This window comes from Wyeomyia smithii, chromosome 3 (assembly GCF_029784165.1).
Source record: "Wyeomyia smithii strain HCP4-BCI-WySm-NY-G18 chromosome 3, ASM2978416v1, whole genome shotgun sequence".
Lineage (NCBI taxonomy): Eukaryota > Metazoa > Arthropoda > Insecta > Diptera > Culicidae > Wyeomyia > Wyeomyia smithii.
In genome coordinates this window covers 208,303,738-208,324,235 of record NC_073696.1, presented here as the reverse complement: position 1 = coordinate 208,324,235, position 20,498 = coordinate 208,303,738, and the positions used below count along the sequence as shown (strand labels likewise).

The 20,498-nt window shown below is 39.1% G+C and overlaps 1 protein-coding gene across 30 annotated transcripts in view; it reads right to left on the bottom strand.

The window, feature by feature from the left end:
• Nucleotides 1–20,498, bottom strand: part of LOC129727649 (voltage-dependent calcium channel type A subunit alpha-1-like) — a 352,389-nt gene that overhangs the window by 52,530 nt on the left and 279,361 nt on the right. For 18 of the 30 annotated variants that reach the window (XM_055685660.1, XM_055685661.1, XM_055685685.1 and 15 more), the window contains 5 exons: nucleotides 17,623–17,773; nucleotides 8,803–8,930; nucleotides 8,521–8,723; nucleotides 8,247–8,455; nucleotides 7,233–7,274 (listed from right to left, as the gene is read on the bottom strand). In XM_055685660.1, coding sequence (XP_055541635.1) covers nucleotides 7,233–7,274; nucleotides 8,247–8,455; nucleotides 8,521–8,723; nucleotides 8,803–8,930; nucleotides 17,623–17,773 — 733 coding nt within the window. Of the gene's footprint in view, nucleotides 1–5,628; nucleotides 5,944–7,232; nucleotides 7,275–8,246; nucleotides 8,456–8,520; nucleotides 8,724–8,802; nucleotides 8,931–17,622; nucleotides 17,774–19,965; nucleotides 20,058–20,498 lie in introns of all 30 variants that reach the window. The other 12 variants (XM_055685666.1, XM_055685663.1, XM_055685684.1 and 9 more) reach the window with 4 other exon arrangements.

Sequence of the window (20,498 nt, the reverse complement as noted above, 5' to 3'; positions counted from 1 at the left end):
AAAGCATTTGTCTTTATGAATAGCTTTGATGAAGATCGTATTTTTTAGAGGTCTAAATCGTGAGATAAGTTCTGACAAACTATGCTTAATATCATTGTGTCCACACACGTGTGGCAGGACTCTGCACAAGTTTCGTGCTCACTAGCGCCACTTAACGTCAGAATTCTGTACTAAGCTATTCATTAACATAAGACTATTGAGTTCTTGAACAACTTCGCTGAAGATCGCAACTTTTTGCAGGTCGGAAACGCGAGATAAGTTGAGGTCCTACACGAAGTATTCTGTCCACACTAGTGCCACATAGTGCACACAGCTATCCACACAGCTATTCATCATCCAGAAGCTCTTGTCCCTATAGACAACTTTGCTGAAGATCGTAGCTTTTTGAAGGTCGAAATCATGAGATAAGCTCTGATCCAAGTACTAAGCATTGTGTCCGTACTAGTGCGGCAGAACTTTGCACTAAGCCCTTAATCTTTCGAACAACTTTGGTGAAGGTCGCCACTTACTAAAAAACCCTAATCACGACTGAAATTAAAGTCAAAATACGATGAACTCCGTGCTCACTAGCGACACATAACGGTAGAATGTTGCAATAAGCTATTCGTCAACCAAAAACCTTTGACCTTCTAACAGCTTTGCTGAAGATCGCAACTTGGTGGTCGGAATCGCGAACCGTTTGAACAGCTTTGCTGAAAATCCTAACTTTCTAGATTGTCAGGAACATGAGATATCCCAGGTAATGCCAAAGTTTTTAGAGGGTGCTGTAGTATTCAAACTGGGTACTTGTAACACTCAGTGGAGCGATCCCCAACTTAACGAAACGTCAAAACATATTAAACCCTTCTCAAAATTCAGAAGATTGAACAAAATCTGCAAACTCGGAAAAAATACTGTCAACATTTTTAAATCGATAAAAAATCAGCTTGCAGCTTCATTTTCATTCAGTGTCTTCGATTTGCGATACTTTTGATTATCGCGACACTCTGCACTCGCGGGATGATTCAATTGAAATAAATACGTAGTTTAATCGGATCGGAGAACGATAAAGATTTATCGGTTGGAGACGACGAGTGAACTAAAAAAGTGTGAAAATAGGCAAAGAGGTGTTGGCAATGTAATATCCACGGTCCATACAAAATTTTTAGAATTCAAATGGGCAAATATCCACGAAGGGGAAGGGGGTGGATGTTTTCTAAATCATTAAAAATCTATCCACGTGGAATGTGGATGGAATTACAAAAGCAATAACAAAAAATTCTCCATTTGGTAACAAATTTGTTACTTACAGAGCAAGAACATTAATCCTCAGTCAAGCATGCTTTTCGTTTCTTTTCGGAGAATCACAAGCGTGTGAGAGAATTTTTGCACTACATACACAACTGCTCTTACTCTGCGGAAACACTTGTTTGGAGAGAGTAGCGAATCGTTTGTATCTTATAGCGGATTTTTTTATTCCACAAGCTCACCTCGTTTTGACCTGGAAGCGCACTAACTGCTGTCAAAACCCTTCTTTATTCGCTCGATTTTGACTTAGTTTTGACCTGGCGTGCTGCCCGAAGCACACTGTAAAATTGGCAGCTTCAACCCACTCAAGTTGTCTCTGTTGTATTATTTCAGCAGTGCGGTGGATTTCTGCGTGTACTACCTCTCTCTTTCTCTTCACCACTCTTGTTTTGCTCGGCTGTAGTGTAAGTAGCAAGTGGGTTTAAATTACTACACGCAGTGCTTAGCCGAAGAAGAAGTGCGTGGTGAATTTTAAAACTTTTTTTACATATTGAGGAGAATAACGAGTTTGCAGTCAAGTAGCAGCACACATTGTTATATATTTTGTACATGTTACAAGCACATGTTATTCGATAGTGGCTGTTACATTCGGTTTTTGAGCTTCTGCATAGTTTCTTGGTACACACGCAAAATTCATATTTGTTATTTTAAAAGCAATAACGAAATATTCTTCTTTTGGTAACAAATTTGTTACTTAAAAAGCAATAAGTTGTTACTAGTTTCTCCCATCTCCAATTAATCACAATTAAACACAACACCCCGTGAAAATTACCCAATGTTTCGTCACGGTGCATCAGAATTTAGCCTTCCGTTGAATTTAGTGAAACCAAGCTAAAAAGTAAACATTCTAGAGCATTCTTATTTTGAATCGTTGACCGAGCAGAACAATAACAAAGAATTTTATTATGAAATCGAACAGAACAATGACCAAGCGTCCAACTTACGAGCCATCGACCGACCGGTGGCTTACGAAATGTAAACATCCTCACCTATCATGCCACAACATGCATACATTTTAATTGAATCGCAAACAAAACCGAAGCCGGTCGCGTAGCTCCACTCACGGTCACTCACGGTTGCGCACGGTTATGAGTAGATACGCGCTCTCGCACATGCTTTGTTACGCGCTCTATAAAGCTCACGGAAAGCGCTCGAATGTACTAAAAGTAAATTCGAAAAAGAAACAAGCCAAGGAATACTATATCAGCTAGATTAACGGTAGCCTGAGAGCATCTCGCTCTGAGTTACCCGTAGGTTAATATTCAAGCCAAATTGTAGTTCGATAAAGTTAATCACTTCCAATCATTTCCATCGGCATCTAGTGGAATGGTTCCGTGTACTAAGTGCACGTACAGTTGTATGTTTTATTTCTTTAATCACAAGTTCTAGTACACTAGTGTAGGTGTATTAGTTTGTTTGTCGTATGCATACAAAGTGAGGAAAAATATGAAAAGAGCAGCCTACCTATTTTTTTCTTCGTCATGTCTGGCGATTACAAACGTTGATGATTTCAAAGATCTCATAGGCTTTTTTAAATCATATTACACATTTGTTTTCTTGCAAGCGGATGCTAACCATGTTGAAAACACACTCTCATTGCTTAATAAAATCCAAACGAATTTGTAATATTTTTTTCTTGAAAATTGTGGCTCCCTAAACTTCATCGTCAATCCGAGAATTGGCGCTATATTCTGGTTAGGAACTCGACCTTTTGTTTATTATACACAGTCTTCGCAGCCAACTGTTTATAATACAGGACAATTGCGGGGCTAGCGCTACACTAACACGCTACACTGACACTAAGAGTCTCTTCCGAGCTGAAACTCGAACCCATGAGGACTGGCTTGTTAGGTCAGTATCGTGCCTCGAGACCAGCCTGGAAATAAGCTTCATCGTGTTTATCACGAAAAAATACATTTGGGCCAGAACTTGGCACAAAGCTCGTGCAAGTTAAAAAATCCCATATTCGCTTTTTCAATGCTTTTTGCAATCATTCCCGGCAACACTGCTAGCAATGTATTTTTTTTAATTCAAATGATGAACAGTGTGGCAAATTGGACCGTAGACAGCCTCAGCCGACCTAACTGGTTGAAGCGAAGGGAAAAAAACAATAAACAAAACAGTTGCGTTTCCAATCAGACATTTAAGTCTTGAGCGCTACGGAAGAGATTCTTCATATGTGTGAAAAAGGGGAACTAAAGCAAACCTGAAGATTGCATCAATACAAATGCAGCGAAAGAAGTCTAAATAATAGACGAAACTGATGCGCGCTTGTATATTCTTCTGCTGAAACACATACAAGCACGTAGCCATAATTTATTTCAGTACTTTAAGTTTGTTACTCTTTGTGTCTAATGTGCGACACGAAACACAGAAAGTAATAAAATCTTGCTCGAAAGTAACGAAATTTCCTCCGTTTGTTCGAGGTCTAGCTAAGCATCGCAGACCATGTTTGCTAACTAATTCAGGTATCTAAATTGAAGCTTGACAATACCAAGAAACTTTGCAGAAGATTGGAAATCGTGTGTCTATAGTTTATAGTGGACCCCTTTTCTATAGCGAACCTTACTCCTGAATAATTCAATTTTGCGAAAGCTCGAGGGATTTTCAGAAAACTTCCATTAGTAAATATCTTATCCAGCCAACCTGCTTCAGAATCACGAGAATCATTTATAGGTACCTTAATTTCGAATAAGGTATGTTATGAGAAATTGAGTTAATCTGACCAGTGGTCCACAATAGGAAACGGGTCTACTATAGGTCAATTTACCCTAGCTTTTTATTTGTTCCTTGAAATTTAATACCTTTAGCTGCCTCGAAAGTGTGTCAAGTCTTTAGAGACTTAAATGAAGTTTTACCGTTAGCAAACGGGGAAACAATGAACTCGAGACTAATTAACTATTTGGGCTACCGGTCAGAAAAACTTAATTCATGCGGAAACTTGAGGGATTTCCAAAAAACCTTCATGGAAAAAAATCCTCTCCAGCTAATCTGCATCAGAATTTCGAGAACCATTTGTAATTATTTTTTTTTTCAATGTTATCAAGAGGATAAACAGTTTTTCGTGGTGGTCCACTGAAAGAAGCAGTCCATTTAAGGTAGCTGTACCCTACTCTGCATGCTTTTAACACACCTCTGCATTTACTATGGGCCACCAAAATTCACAGGTAGGGTAAAACTACTTTGGATGGACCACGTCCTTTAGTGGCCCATCGGTCAGCTTAACTTAACTAATTGCTAAAACTCGAGGGATTTCCAGAAAATTTCCATCGGGATATTACTTAGCTAGTTAATAAGAATTAGGTTCAGGGTGGTCCACTGGAGGAAGTAGTCCATCCAAACAGTTCTACCCTTTAAATATATTTTTTGTAATTCTGATGCAGATTAGCTGGTGAGATGTTTCCCGAAAAAAATTTTATGAAAATCCCTCGAGTTTTCACATAAATTTAGTCAATGCGATCGGTAGTCCATTACAGGGCGTGGCCCTTACAAGGTAGTTTTACCGTACTGTTAAAAAACCATGATTTTTCATTTTCTTTCAGTTCCAGCTCTAGTATAACACTTGTTCGTCATGTGTGCCCCCGACTATGGTAAATAAACCTATAGTGGACAACTTTCTCATTGTGGATCACTCGCCAGAACAAACTTAATTTACGGGAAAACTCGAGGAATTTTCAGAAACCTTTCATCGGGAAACATCTTATCCAGCCAATCTGCATCAGAACCGCGAGAAACATTTATAAATTCCAATTTGTGTTAAAAGAAATTGAGTTAATCTGACGATTGAACCATATAAAAAGATACAATAGGTTAGTTTGGCATGCTTACCTAACAAATAGTCATCGGAGCATTGCAGAATTCAAAATAAAAGGCGGATTTAACGTTTTTTTTCAGTAATGTTCTGTCCTCGAAACCAATACTGCATACTACACGAACCCACTTCGTGAAGGTTACAAATTGTATTCCAGCTAATAATTACAATTTATCCATAGTGAATCTATTAGTTGATGGTGAATGATTTATTTCAAAATGTGAAAAAAGTTGGAGAATTTTGTAGACTTAGTGTGCGCGAAAATGTTTTCAAAGGAAGTGCCAATTTTCACACAATATGCACCGAAACAAGAGTTCTGTACAACATGTAATCAATATTTGTTTGTCAACAAACGCTGGGTGCAGTTTTTGGTAAAATTATGTTACAAAGTTTGTATTTGAGTGGCGGCTGATGATTTTTTTTTTTTTGCTATGTTCAGATGAGTTAGACCTAAATGATGATTAGAAAAACCAACTAAGTACTAAATCTACGGTATAAGAAAAGTTTGAAGGAATAAAAACAACAATTACCTAGTCAAAAATTCAACTCGAATTTCGGCTGTAGCCAAATGGAACTAGAATGACTGAGGTAGCAAAGAAGTGGCTCTCTTCGGCGAGGGACAATTTGCGGGACGGCGTTTTTTTTTAAACCCCACTCGGGATGTTGTATGTGTGCGGGAGGCGCTCTGAGACAAAGGAAGAGATGATGCCTGGAAGCTCAACCGGGACTGGCACACCCGCAGGGTGTTGCGGGAAATTCCCGACACACGGATTTTAGTTTCTGGCTTAGTACTTTTCATCCGGACAACATGGCTTAACTCTGACGAAACGGATCGCGAATGTACGCTGGAATGAATGGGTACAGAGAGTGTGATTAGGGAACTCAGAGCTGGGAGTTATAGGTAGACTGATGGTTGGAGATTTCCAAAAGCCGTAGTAATCTGAGGTTAGGATTTAACGTTTCGAATTTGGAAGCTTGTTTGTGTTTCGGAATAACTTCTTATTCGAACTATGATTTACTAATTTGAAACAGCAGCCAAATACTTAAAGTATCAAATTGGTAATGGATGCTAATGCCTTTTAATCTAGTGTTCTAGGAATTTAAGGTGATTGATTATTTTTGTGAACCATTCAATCGAAAAAGTTGCTACCATCATCTAAAGTAAGGTTGTGAATCGGACGTCCAATCCATCTCAGATGTGAAGAGATACATGCATTACTGAAAGTACTACGTAGTAAAACTACTTCCAAACTTTGTTCAGTGTTGCCAGTTTTCCTACGGTTGCGGCGGTTGAAGAAAGTTCGCTTGTCGAACCAGTATCCTGAGTAAATATTTCGAAACAAAAATGAATTTCATTTGAAAATTTCATTAGAAACATACACTGGTACGACAAAATCGAACAACTTTCAAGCGTAGTTATAAAACACGCTTAAATTTACAATCATTCACTCTAGACACTACATTCCGCCAATCAAATCCACTTCGGTCCACTACAAAATTCTCCAACGTCTTTTCTTGGAATTAATGATTCGACATTTTTTCTAATCCACAGAAATTATGTTGAAAACAATACCCCTGTGATTCTGCTATAGCAAGAGACTTGACTTATGTATACTAAATATGACAGCTTTTTTTGTAAGTTGATTATTTTCGATAGAACCTACATCAAAAACTATCCTATAGTGCTCGATATAATCTATTCTGATCTAATCTATGAGTAAGTTTTGGTGTGCGTTTGTGACTATCAATTTGGTGGTAGTGTTACGTTTGGTGTTTGATTTGAACTCAAGTGAAATGCTAGAGAGAGAAGAAAGTTTCAAGCTTAAGAGCTAATCACGGCGTTTCGGTCTAGTCTATGCGGTTAAGTGAGCTATGAAACGTAACAGAACAGAACTAAAATAATAAAATTTGAATCCATTACTTAGAACCTTCTATTCTAGATCAAAACTTAATAGTTTAAAGAAAGCTCTCAAAATAAACTAAAATAATTGGAGAAATTAATTAACAGCACTTGAGAAGGGAGAATAAAAACAAAAAGTTTCGGTAGAATATAAAAATTCCAAAAGGAATAAATCGAAAACAACTCGATTGTAGCATTAAATAAGAAGATAATATAATAAAAAGTGAATTGTACCGGCAGTCTGGCCGTGGGACTATTTTTGCTTGCATCTTGAGCCTGTAAAAACGAACGGCCATGATATTACGACATTATGTTGGTTTCTTTCTCTCGTTACTGTTCTTACAGCTAATAGAAATATTTATCACTGAACTACCTACTGTGAAACTGTGAAATGAAATCCGAACGATGTTTTTTTTTTCGTTTCGTATGATGGAAACATTACTTGAGATGTTCGATTCAAGAAGCTAACCTATTTTTGTTAATTTTTCAAACAACTGTTTTTAAGACGTAGATCTGCAATTCTGCGGTCAAATATACCTAAACAATATTTGGGAACCAAGTACGATAAACAGACGGAATGATACAACTAAGGGACCGATCAATAATGTCTCTAAACACAGAAACTCAACTAAATTTAACGAAATAAAAAACAAAATGTAGAGAAAGTGACAGATTGAACGACAAAGACGACTTACGAAAACAGTGTTTGGTACTTAGTAACTTGTTTCTAGACGATAATAAACCGTATATAAAATGCTAGTCGAACAAATCAACAAATAGTTAACCGAAACCATAAACGTGAGGAACACAATAGAATAATTTTTTTCGAACTCGGACGAACCAGCTAAAACATAAATCTGATGAATATTTCTCTTTCGAATTATACGATTACTTGCTGGTAAAAAATACGATCCAACTGAACAAACATGAACGAAAAGGTGATGAAATCATACGAAAACGACCAAGGCTAGTTCTACAACAAAATCAAACCATAACAGTCAAATAACGGAAACGGAGAAGAACTTATGTACTTGTATCGAATAACTTGCTCACTAATTTTATTTTAGTGAAGCTCGGATTAGGTATACTCTTTTTTTTTGTTTAAATTTTTTATCAGCCATGGTTTGCAGTTTCTGGTATGTTTCACCTTAGCCTATGTTATTACTTTCATACTCTTATGTTTTGCCGGAGAACCAAAGAGAAAAAAAAAAATTGTCCGAAAATCAATACTGCAAGCCGCACACTTACCGGCAGATCCGACTCAATCTGACCGAACTTGGTGTTGCGCCAGGACTCCAGGATGAGCAGGCCGGCGTAAATCTTGCCCACCGATAGTTTGCCCGTGTTCAGTTCTTCCTTTCGGGGCACCAGCAGGTCCAGCATCTTTTTCGCCTGCAGTGGCCAGATATGGCTTATGGTTTGTCGCAGTTCCTGGTCCGCTTGGTCCATTTCTTCGGCTGCAATATCCAAACACAAATAAGAGCTCGAGTGTTGCAATAAGTAACATCAGTGTCACACTCACCAGTTCTCATTTTGATGTTGAGGTTTTCCCGGATCAGCGCAAAGAGGGTCGTAGTAAATCCGACCTTTCCCTCCGCGTCCAGTGGCATGTTCATGCGGATGAGCTTCTTGTAGGCGAGTCGGTTGGGACATTTGTTACCAAATCCCAAAGGAGGATCCATGTTTTTTAACATATCATACATTTCTGTATAAAGTATTCTACCCCTGGCAAAGTAAAAAGGCTATCATGAAGGCACTCGTCTAGGTAGGTATATGACAGATACTGAGCAGATTAGCAACTTACGTAGCGTTTGGATCGTACTCGGCCCATATCCGTACAAACTCGTCCAGATGATGGGCACCGAGAATACTGGAATCACGTGTCAGATAGTCAAAGTTGTCCATGATGACAGCAACGAACAAATTCAGCATCTATGGGAGAAATGGTAGAGAAGCTTAATACGTTTGCAAGCAACGGTTTTGTCATTAAAACGTAAACAGTTTGTTTGGTAAAATTAAAAATACTACAAGGTGTACAGCCCTAGGGGTTGTATGAAATGGTGACGAAGGACAAATATGAATTTTCATTTTAACTCTCGTTTAACACTACGCCTGCTATACACCGTGTATCTCACGCAGGCATAAGGGCTCCACTTGCTATCGTGTTAGGGAAAAAAATGAAGTTGAATTTGTAGTGATTCACATTACTGTTTTCATCTTTGATGCGTGAGTTTTGGTTGTTGTTTTACTATTCTTTCAAATTTCAGAAATTTTACCGCTTTGGTAGCGCTTGTTTGAAAAAGGAAAGAAACTACTTAAGACTACTATATACAGCTTAAAACTAACTTAACCTACTATATAAAAACCGCTGATTGAAGCGTATTCAGAATGTTGACATTTTTGAACAAATTTAGTGCTAGTTTCTATTATTCTGACATCTATTTTTGGAGTGGGTGCCTCTTGGTGGAGGTCTGTGATCCTGGTGTTATAGAGACAATCAAAAATCATCCGTAAAATTCTGTTTTGTGCCACCTGGATTTCGTTCCTGTGAGTTTGTGCACATGACACCGAGCCCCACACCGAGCTGCGTAAAAGACTGCGGGGGCAATTATTTGTTTGTAGACTGCCAGTTTGTTTGTTCTTGAGAGGCGAGATCTGCGACGCGCGTATAGTGACCAAACTAAAGCGGAACATTTAACCAGTGTCCACTCCACATGCGACCGGAAGAGAAGCTTTTCGTCGAACCGTTCATAGCCACAACGCATGATGGAGAGGGTTTCAGTTTGGGAGATTGTCGATGGAGGAACATGATTGTTTGGGTTTTGGAAGCGTTGATCTTGATTTTCCAGGTGTTAACATATTCGACAAAGGCATCTAGGCATCGCTAAAGTTTGTTGGTGATCATACGAGGCATTCGTCCCTTGACGGCAATTGCAGTGTCATCTGCGAACAGAAAGAGCACGCAGCCATCTCCTAGGGAAGGAATGTCGGAGGTGTAAATGCTGTACAGCAAAGGGCCCAGCAGACTGCCCTGCAGGACCTCTTGTGACCTCTTGTGAGATGGAAAAAGTGTTTGATAAACAACCAATCAACGATACCCTGAACAATCTCTGCCGAAAGCAGCTATGGATGATTTCCGTAAGATATGGTGGAAAGTTGAAGATACAGAGCTTGTATACCAGCCCGTCATGCCAGGCATTGTCAAACGCCTTCTCGACGTCCAACAGTGCCATGGTTGTGGACTTGGATACAGCCCTGTCCCTTCTGATGTTGTTCATCAGCCGCACCAGCTGATGTGTGGTGAAATGACCCTCCCTAAACCCAAACTGTTCCGGAAGAAAGATGTGGTTTTCCTCAACAACCTCCATCATGCGGTCGAGAATCAGTTTTTCGAACAACTTGTCCAGTGACGAGAGTAGGCTGATTGGACGGTACCTTGATGCCAACGTCAGATCTTTTCCGGGTTTGCGGATCGGTATGATCTTGGCTATCTTCTAAATGCTTGGATAGTAGTGCAATTCCAAGCATCTGTTGAAGATAGAGCTTAACAGCAGGTCAACCCTGTTGCTGAGCTTTTTACAGACCATATTGAAGATCCCATTAAACCCAGGAGCCTTCATGTTCTTAGTACTCATCAGCGCTGAGCAAACCTCTTCTGCTGTGATTTTATTTGCTTTAGGAACGGTACAAGGGGAGTTATCGAGGTAGCGGACGCACTGCTCAATCTCCTACCACATTCGCTCACTCGACCGGAGCAACAGACTCTCTCCGACCCTGAGGGGAGGAACTGGTTTGGGGTGTGATTTCAGCACCTTGGCCAATTTACAGAATGGCCTGGAACGGTCGTCCAAACTTTGGACTACACGTCTGAAATTTTTATTCCGAAGTGAAACCATCCTGGAAGCAATTTGCCTGTTCAGATCGGCCACCTCGTACTTAAGGTCCCAATTCCTGGTCCTCTGGAACTAGCATCTACGCACATTCCACAATCTAATTGGTAGCCGAGTGTGGGAATCAATCAAAGCAAGGAACTCACTCATCACAGGAACACGTCAAACACACGCTTTGTCAGCCACGATTATGGCTCGTTGGATACCCTCCAACGCCTGGTCGACGACCGTTCTGATTCTGCCGATAATTTCTCCAAGCCTCGTGCCGAGCGTTCAGGTCTCCCCCAACGACGAAGCGGGATTTGGTCCTGATGATGGTTGCCAGGTCGTTCTTAAACTGGGTGGCGGTACCGTTGCTGATTTTACACTGTAGAGGACAGTAGACGGCGATGAATCGGATGAACCCGGTTGTTAATTTGCTCTCCACACTGAGGACTTGGATGATGGCGGTGCGGATGTGCGGCACGATGTTGTATTTGATCCCCTTTCTGACGATGATCGCGATACCAGGAGCTGGTGCGATCGAGACGGATGATGTTGTGATCCGGCAGTCAAAAACTGTCGCCGGATTCCAGGTGAGTCTCTGTGAGTAGGCCCGCGACGAGATTATACTTGCGGAGAAAATCTGCAAGCTCGATGTTTTTTACTCTAACAGAGCAAGCGTTCCAAGTGACGATGGAGAGGGGCTCAGGATCCATACTGTATTATGAATTTTCCGAGCACATGGATTTGCTCGGGCTCGTTGCGACTCGCACGCGTTGTTGTAGGTGGACACCAGTAACCAGGGGGAGAGGCGACCGTTGACCGGCTAACCCGCCGGATGATGAGTGTGAAAGGTCAATTTGCGCACGCGTACTTGGTTGCCCTGCTTGCTGGGAGGAACGCAGAGGAGGAAAATCTTCTGCCCTGAAGACCGGTGATTTGTCTTTCTTCTTGCCCAGCTGGTTGTTTGACGAGGCCTGTTTGCCGATATGCTTGAAGCGTTCCCTTTTCGGGCACTGTCGATCAGAGCTCTAGTGGTTGCCACCACAGTTAGCACACTGTACCGCACCGTCACCGTCCACAGGGCAAGCCGACGTAGAGTGGTCCTTGGCGCAGATGTTGCAACGCGGTTTGATGTTGCAGTTCCGGATACCGTAACCGAAGTTGAGGTACCTCTTACACTGCGTAACGTCTCGACGGCCACCACGATAGGGTTCCCAACGGATGATAATCGAGAACAAAGAGCGGATGGCTCATAATGCGCTAAGTGTTACTGTCCCTTTCGGAAAATGAACCAGAAATAGGCTGTCAGGGAATTTCCTTTCGTTTTCGTTCTTGCGTTTAATCTGATAGACAGCAATTAGGGCCAATTTGTACCAATCCTTGATTTCAGCTCCGATCAGCTTGGGGCAGTAGCGTAGCTAGGGGGGTGCGGTTGGTGCGGTCCGCACCAGGCCCACCACTCAAAGGGGCCCAAAAATCTTGCGAACACCGAACCGGTCAACATGCCCAACTGAACTCAACCTCATGTATTTGTGTTCGCCACTCTGCCCTCGTGATCCACACGGACAGAGTAAACGTGATACCGATATTCATTTTTAATATGATTTGTGATTCGACTGACGCCGAAGTTCAATGTTTTCCGATCGCAGAAAACATTCGATGCAACGAAGCAATTTTTTGCGATGCTGAATACGCTGTCTAGGGTATTTGTTTAATTATTCATCTCATTAGGCCGACGTTTACGAAAAATGCATGGAGTAAACACCAGATTTACACGAAATCGTTGAACAAATAAACAAAATATGATTACATGCTCTCATAGAATCGCTCATCAATGGAAATTTGGTAAACTTAGGTAGTTTTATCCTGAATTTTGTAAAACAAACCATTTTTCACAACATTCCCATACTCATCTCAAAACCTTAACCACTGCTTAATTATTCATCTCACGACGCCCCATATTCATCACATAGTTAATCACTTTGTTAATGAACGTTGCCGCATACCGTCGTAGTAGGTTACCTAGGTATCCGCTGTAGTTGTTTACGCGCAAATTGGTAGTCTAGGTATCCACTGTACTGCCGGTACCCGGATAACTGTCCCATAATGAAAAACAACATGTTGAGAAAACGGCGATTTAATATTATCCGTGACTTTTCGGATTTCCATCAATTACATCTTGATCCAATGACCAAAGCAGTTTCATGGTACCAGTTTATCATTGAGAACAAAAAACCATGGATGGAATTGGTTTTACGTTATATAACTTGAAAAAAAGACAAAATGGGACAAAATATGGGGGTACATTTCAAAAGTACTCGCATATTTTGTCCCATCACATATAAATTCAACCAGCAACCGGCAGTATCATTGGCAACGTAGATTGTTCTATAGAAAAACAACATTAGTCTAGTTAATTAAATCACATACCTTCTATATGCCTAAAATAATCCGATATACAGTAATCTGGAGCAAAATTATATGTTTTCAGTTTGTACCACTATGCAGTGGAACTGTAATGCGGGTACTTTCAATATGGGACAAAAACAACTTGGTATTTTTTCCATGTTTTTCCATACAAAAGTATCAATTTTGATTTTTTGTTTCTGGAAATTTAATGTGAACATTTTGAAAATTAAAGTATTCTTAGTGTAGTGAGTGATTTTGTTTAGTGATCAATACAAAATTTAGTCCGCAAATGATGAAAAAAACTTTGGTTGGCTGCTGAATGAATCCCGTTGTAGCCGTATAGAGCAATGGGTGGATTTCGTTTCCTTGGTTAGATGATCGAAGTAAATGAGTTTTTCAGTGTAGATGCTGGACTATAATAACAAATTCAAAGATTTTAGGTAAGTTTTTGAGGATTCTACCTCATGAGATATCTAAAGTGAACTAATAAGAATCCATTCCATGGATTAGCTGATTGGTTTAGTTAGAAAATATGCGTTTTTTTCTAGTTTGCAATTGAGTTTTCATTTTATAACTATGGTCTGAGATGAACAATGGAACAGTTCTCCTATCTGTGTTGCTGTGTTTCTAACATAAAACAGAGTGAGGGAAATAATTCGCGTTCACACGAGACTATATAATTTCTGATTTTGCTAATTAAAAAGCACGGAAAGTGTGTATCTAAATAAACCTTATTTTCGATTCTGCGGAAAACGGAATAAATAAGTATAAAAAAAACTAATTTTTTTGTTTCTCTCAATTCCTTTCATGAAAGAAACAACTGCCCAGTCATTTTCATTGGGGGCCCACATTCTTGTTACCGCACCAGGCCCACCAAACCATAGCTACGCCACTGACTTGGGGTCGAAACCTGGCAGGCCTCTTATGACAACCTTGAATGGTTTCTCCCCAGGAATGTCGTGGGTAAAGAACTCAGTTTTAGATATTTTCAAAAACTTCGTGGCCTCCTCAAAATCCAATTCTCAAAATGCCGCACAGTTTGTATTCAGCTGCAGCCCCCAGCGATATAAAGTCGCTAGTGAGCTTGTTGGGTGGGACATTCTTCACAACCAGCGGAGGAAGCTTCACTTTCACCGCATTGGGGCTGGCAGTATCCGAACCATTAGTCGGCCCGCCGAAATCTCCAACATTTTTCACGGTGTCGCAGTCAGCCACACTTATCGAAGTGCAATTGCTTCCACCTTGTTTCTTCTTTCTACTGTCTCTTTCAGGAATTTTGCTTCACAGGGCTCGAGCCTGCTTTCCTCTTCTTCTTCGAAATCACACAGCGATGCAAGCGACGAGCTGTCGCACAAAACAAAATACCTGCTCTACTAGCATTAATTTTAACTAACAGAGCGTTTCAGAAATCTTATGATCTGATGACTGATAATGAAGTTGAATTTTCTACACACTGTCTTTTGTATCGAGTTGAGCCTAAATTTCTGCATTGAAGACGTGGCCACGCAGTTTTAAGAAAGAGAAACGAACCGAAACACCTTGTCTGTGCTTTCCCGATGCAAAAATTACACTTGTTCTTAATTTAACCAATTTTCGTTATTGATATTTGACCGATAACGGTGTTCGAGTGGGAACAAAGGAACAATTGAACCGGAAAATCATTAAATTTAGCAGTGAAACTTCTTGAAATGGGGGTTACATCTTGCTGTGATAAACTGTTTATAGGCAACACTACCGTTACTTTTTGATACTCTTGTCATTATTGCAAAAATGATTATTGATAAATAACTCTCATCTTAAAGCATTTATAGTTCTAAAAAGAACCGATTCCATAATCATCTGCTAGAAATGCGTACTGCATAACATTGAATATTTTGCTTGGCCGCGCTTAATAAAATTTGTTTCCGCTGTGCCCTCCGGTAACAGTCTTTTGTATTGTAGTTTAGCGTAGATTTTTGCATTGAACGCGTGGCCACACAGTCTCGAGAAAGAGAAACGAAACAAAACATTTTGTTAAGTCAGAATATGTAGGGAGTGGAATGCATTCCGTCCATGTTATTGTTATCCGTGCTGGGAAGCAAGGTAATAGCAAAGAAAATGTTTGAGGAATGTTTAACTTTGTAACTTTTCACCTTTTTCCACCATTAAGCAGTAAAGCAACAATGTTAAACATTATATCGAACAATTGTTACACACTTTATCTATCCACCGACATATAAATGATTAAGATGCATTAAGTCGTTCGCTTGCTATAATCGTTTGAAATCTGACGCAGCATTTGCCAGTTTCATTGTCAATTTCACAAAATGTAATCTAGTATAGAAAACAAAGACGTTGTTCCCTACGTCAAAAATCTGCGAATAGCACAGCAAAATGATTGAAGAGTACATTGAAATAGCTTGAATCTGCTTGAATTTGATAGTTTTACTCAATCCGTCACACTAACGGGTTGAAATTTATTAATTTTGCTTTCATTTGATCACCGTTAGACCGATTACAAGTCAGTTCGTTGCACCAGGTCTGGATTTTTTTTTTTGTGATGCCCTGGTAAATATTGTATTATATTATGGTAAAATAGTTCAATCGTTGAAAATTTTATTATGGAAATTGTATCTGGGCTTCTATTATACTGGCTCATTATAATCTAATTCTCTGTAGGTTTCGTCATTCATAATAACACACCCCGATTTTTTGGTCAGAAGTTTGACATAAAGCCTTTTAGCCTTTGATTTCACAGATTTAGCCTATTTGGTGCTCTCTTTAGGTTTCTTCTTGTACCAACGAGTCTGTAGGCTTATTATTTCCTTGGTACGCATAATGTTAGTCGATGAGGTACTTAGTTTTTTGCCACATCTTGTAATGATTGCCGAAGGATGCCGCTTGTATTGATTTCTTATAATCCTGTTCATTTTGAAGTCACCAGGCTTGAATTTCCCATCACGTCTCGGGGCATCTGTAAACATGTACTCTTCACCATACTTCTATATGCAGTTCGAATTGTTACGACACTCACAACTACTTTTTTGGTATATTTCTGATCGAAATTCAGCTTACGGTGACTTATTTGCGCACAATTCACTTTTTTTGATCGTGAGAAAGGCCACGTTTTTTCAAACTTCAACGCAAAATGTTGAATAAAAAATGACAACATCTTTTTCATTTGGGTGCAAACTAGTTGTTTTTTCTCTGTCTTGACATAGTCTTGTCTCTGTTTTGTCTCTGTCTGGTTTTTGTCTCATCACTGTCTCGATTCTGTTTTGTTTCGTACGGCTCTTGTATTTGTCTCGTCACTGTCTTGTCTCAATTTGATCCCTGAATCGGGAATCAAGATTCAGGGATGCAAGAGATGATAGAAATTCCGCGATAATTCCAGGTATTAAAATGACTTTTTTTCTCAAAATCCAAAATAGAATAGTTTATTAATATTGGAGAAGATAGGAAAAGTTATGTTTAGGTCGTGAGTGGCATTTAAATGTTTGTAATTACTTTGATGCAACAACGCAAACTGGTTTCAAATGTTACTAAACTATCAAAGTCTTCGAATTGCATGCTTGATGGGAAACTAAATGTTCTCATTTTTCTGTTTACAAAGCTGAAAAAGGTCATTGGGTTTGATTTATCGTTGGTCTTCGTTCTAGAATCGCGATGAGCAAGTTACGTAACTGCGAAGTCACGCAGATAACGGAATGGCAAACTGAAATACACATACAATAACTTATCGGTCGCGGATGTCGAAAACAAGAAGTTGGATTTTCTTGCTTGCGTTTTAAACGATTATTTTTGTTACTATGAGCCTGAAAAAATTTTTAACTGCTTTCATTTTTTTTGAAGGCATTAGAGTTTTACTGCAAAACAACTGGCCTTGCTTCTAGTGCGGATGCATCGAATGCATAGAGAGCAATACTTCAGAAGATCTTTTTGTAACCATTTTCACTATGATAAAGTTACTTATTGATGAAGAACAGCGCAAATTTTGCTTGAAACTAGGTTATGGTGACAAAACTTGTTGTTAAAATAATATTTTAAATAGCAACTGCGAGTGTGATTGCTTTAAGCATAATTCGCTTCAAAAACCATGTTGTCTTTAAGTGGAATTTTGGACGTGATTTGAATCTTAGCAAGGATGAGATATCATCAAATCACTTTGTTAAACTTTCCTCTACATATTCATCAATTTGAACAATTTCATCATCTATGATTTATTGGGTTGCAATCAATTTGAAGATTATTTTTCGAAAAGTTTGAAAAAACACTTCAATAATATGGACTATACAAGTTTACAGTATGAACAGATTCTTGTATCACTAGAGCAAATTATCTTTCCAAAGATTCATACTTACAAGAAACGAGCAAAAGAAGATGAACGACACGAAGTACGCGTAAGCCATCGTTGATCCGCAGGTTTCGTTAGTCTTGCCTGCCCTCGGGTCACACGGTCGTCCTTTGAGACATGCCAGCATAATGTTCGGCCACGACTCGCCCGTTGCACATCTGCTCGGATATGGCGTCCAGGATTCCGAGAGAGCGAGATTCGGAGGAACAAACACGCAGACACCGACACAGGAACAGTAGTAAAATCGGATTAGCAGAGATCTTTGCAGTTGCATTCGAAAAGGTACAAAATGTGTGGTTTAAGGACAAGTTAAGTTGACATACTAAGGGAAATGATCAAATGTACAACGGAATGTGGATCAACTTTCGCTAGGTGTATCAACTTCACTCGTTGTTTTTTTTCATGAATTTGTGTGTTTTAGCTGAACTGTAAAATATGCTTAGTGTTTAGTTGTACAGGGTCATGTGAAGGAGACTGTGAGTGAGGCAATTAATCAGTATAGGAGCAAGATTTCCCAAGCGGATTATCTTTTATGAGTTTATGATTTGCAGCTAGTCGAATCAGCAATAATGAGATACACATAGATCCATTATTGATGATTCGGGGTTTTATGTTTGCTGTATTTTTAGTATAGCGATGCAAAACTAGTCAACTAGCATCTAACAAACTCTATAATTCAATGTTTTAATTTGAACTGGAACTATTAATAAACTACATCGGTAAACTAGCAAGTAATGTGTACTCTAAACGAATGGAATTTATTCAAGTTGCTAAATCCTAGATGAACTAATGAACATAACAGAGCGTTTGAGCTCATAACAAGGGATGCAAACTATGTCTATATGGTTTTATCTGTACATTTCAACTATTTTTTTTGTGCCGAAAGAGTTCAATTCATGTTAGAAAGATTTGACTGAGAAGCCGATAAGCAGTAATGCGGCGTTGGCAAAGTGTTTTTTTGATTGTGGTGCAAAGAATTGAATTCCTTTCATTGCGGTGGTCAGGCAGAGTTACTTTCAAAAGGTGACAGAAAAAAAATCAAAATTGGGATAATGTAAAAATCAATTACTCCTATGGGCTCCCTCTACTAGGGAGCACTGTCTCCAACGTGGCTTGAATCCTTGTTCAAGTTCGAGGAATCGTACTATGGAGGGACTCGCTGAGTTCCGACTATGAACGTAATCACTAGACTGGGTGGAAACTATATCATAACCATCTACTAGTACCTGTTTGGGTTGTAAGAGTCCTAGGTTTAACTCATCGTACTATGGTTTTCGATCTCTAGATAAAATGTGAATACTACATGTTTTTTTTTGTCTGGTTTGGTATCAATGACCACTAGAGTGAGATATAATCGAAAAATAGAGCTAAGTCAAAAGTGAATCGAAATTTGCGCATGGTGATCTATTACTGCTGGTTAGATAAAAAAGTTGAAAGTGTCCTATCTATCGCTATGAAGAAGTAACTATCGAGACTTTCCAAACACTATCCATGGTTCAACTAGTTGTGGAGTACGCCGCTGGATTGATAAACTTATTTTTATGAACGAAGAATTTTTAGTGGAAATTAGGATTCAAATTAGAAATAAAAGTTTCGGAACAATAACTATGATGAGAAAAATCTGAAAACATTGCTATTAAAATTATGTGCCATAACATCAATCAATACTTAAAGCTTTGTGGAAGTGTTTTCGAAGATATTGCTTTTCGAAGTGATTTACTTTTTCTACTATTTTTCAGATTTTGATTATCCCTTTCCCGGCGGAGAGAAATCAGTTTTTATCTCAAAAAATGAACTTCCAACGCTTATTACTAATCAACTATATGCACAATTGACATAAACTTCATTGCATATTGAAGATCAATTTCTTCTCTAACGATACTCAATAGTTTCATCGTCTTAATTATCAAATATAATTGTTAAACTTCAATCAAAGGTTGAATGTCAGCTGATGCCTTATGGCATCACCTGCCGGGAATGGGTTAATCTATTCATATTCCATACTATACAATCAATCCAGCAACGTCATTTTCCCTCAATACTATGTTTTTTATTGCGCTGTATACTGGAGAAATCTGAACGCAAATGCAAAGTCGTAACGATTCACACACACAAAGTTAGAAAATTCTTGAAAAAAGATGTTCAATGCAGAGATTCACTCGCGATAACCGCAAGACACACGGATAATCACAGATAAGACGGACATGTATGCACACGCACACACGCGCACGAACAAAGAGTTCAAGTTCGACAAAGAGACAATGAGAGATTCGAGAGAGAGCGAGACAGAGAACGGACAAAGTGTTTTGATTCGTTAGAGTCGTTTGTAAGCAATCAAGTGTGGACCTACCTGAACAGTAGCATCAGTCCTTGGACAAAGGAACGGAAGTTGTTGTGTCTAGTGATAGCTGATTCAGGCTCTAGTTCAATATTCCCAAACACCTATGGCGGTACATACACACATATACATGGCGAAAAGTTGTACAGAAATTTGGTTGGCATTTAGTAAGTGATCGGATTTTTTTTCGTGTTTAGCCTGAGCGGTCGGTATAAAATTACGCCGCTTTTTTTCTCGGTGTTTAATATCATTTTGTAGAAAGGGGATATGGTGGTGGGAAGTTATACATAGGAAAGAATACTATGGATAAACTGAAGAGGTCAACGATAAAATCAACAAAAAAATGTAGTAATTAAAAAGTTCAACTGGTTCCTAATGAAAATTGGTACAAAAGCGCGTTGTGGATGTTTTCATGATGTTTTTATTTCTTACTCATACATTTTCTAAAAACTCTATTTCAAAGTAAGGGCCATTTACTTCAATATTATTGTCTACAAGAATTTAGCCTTATTGTCGCCAATCAACTGGAATGCTGCTAGTCTAGT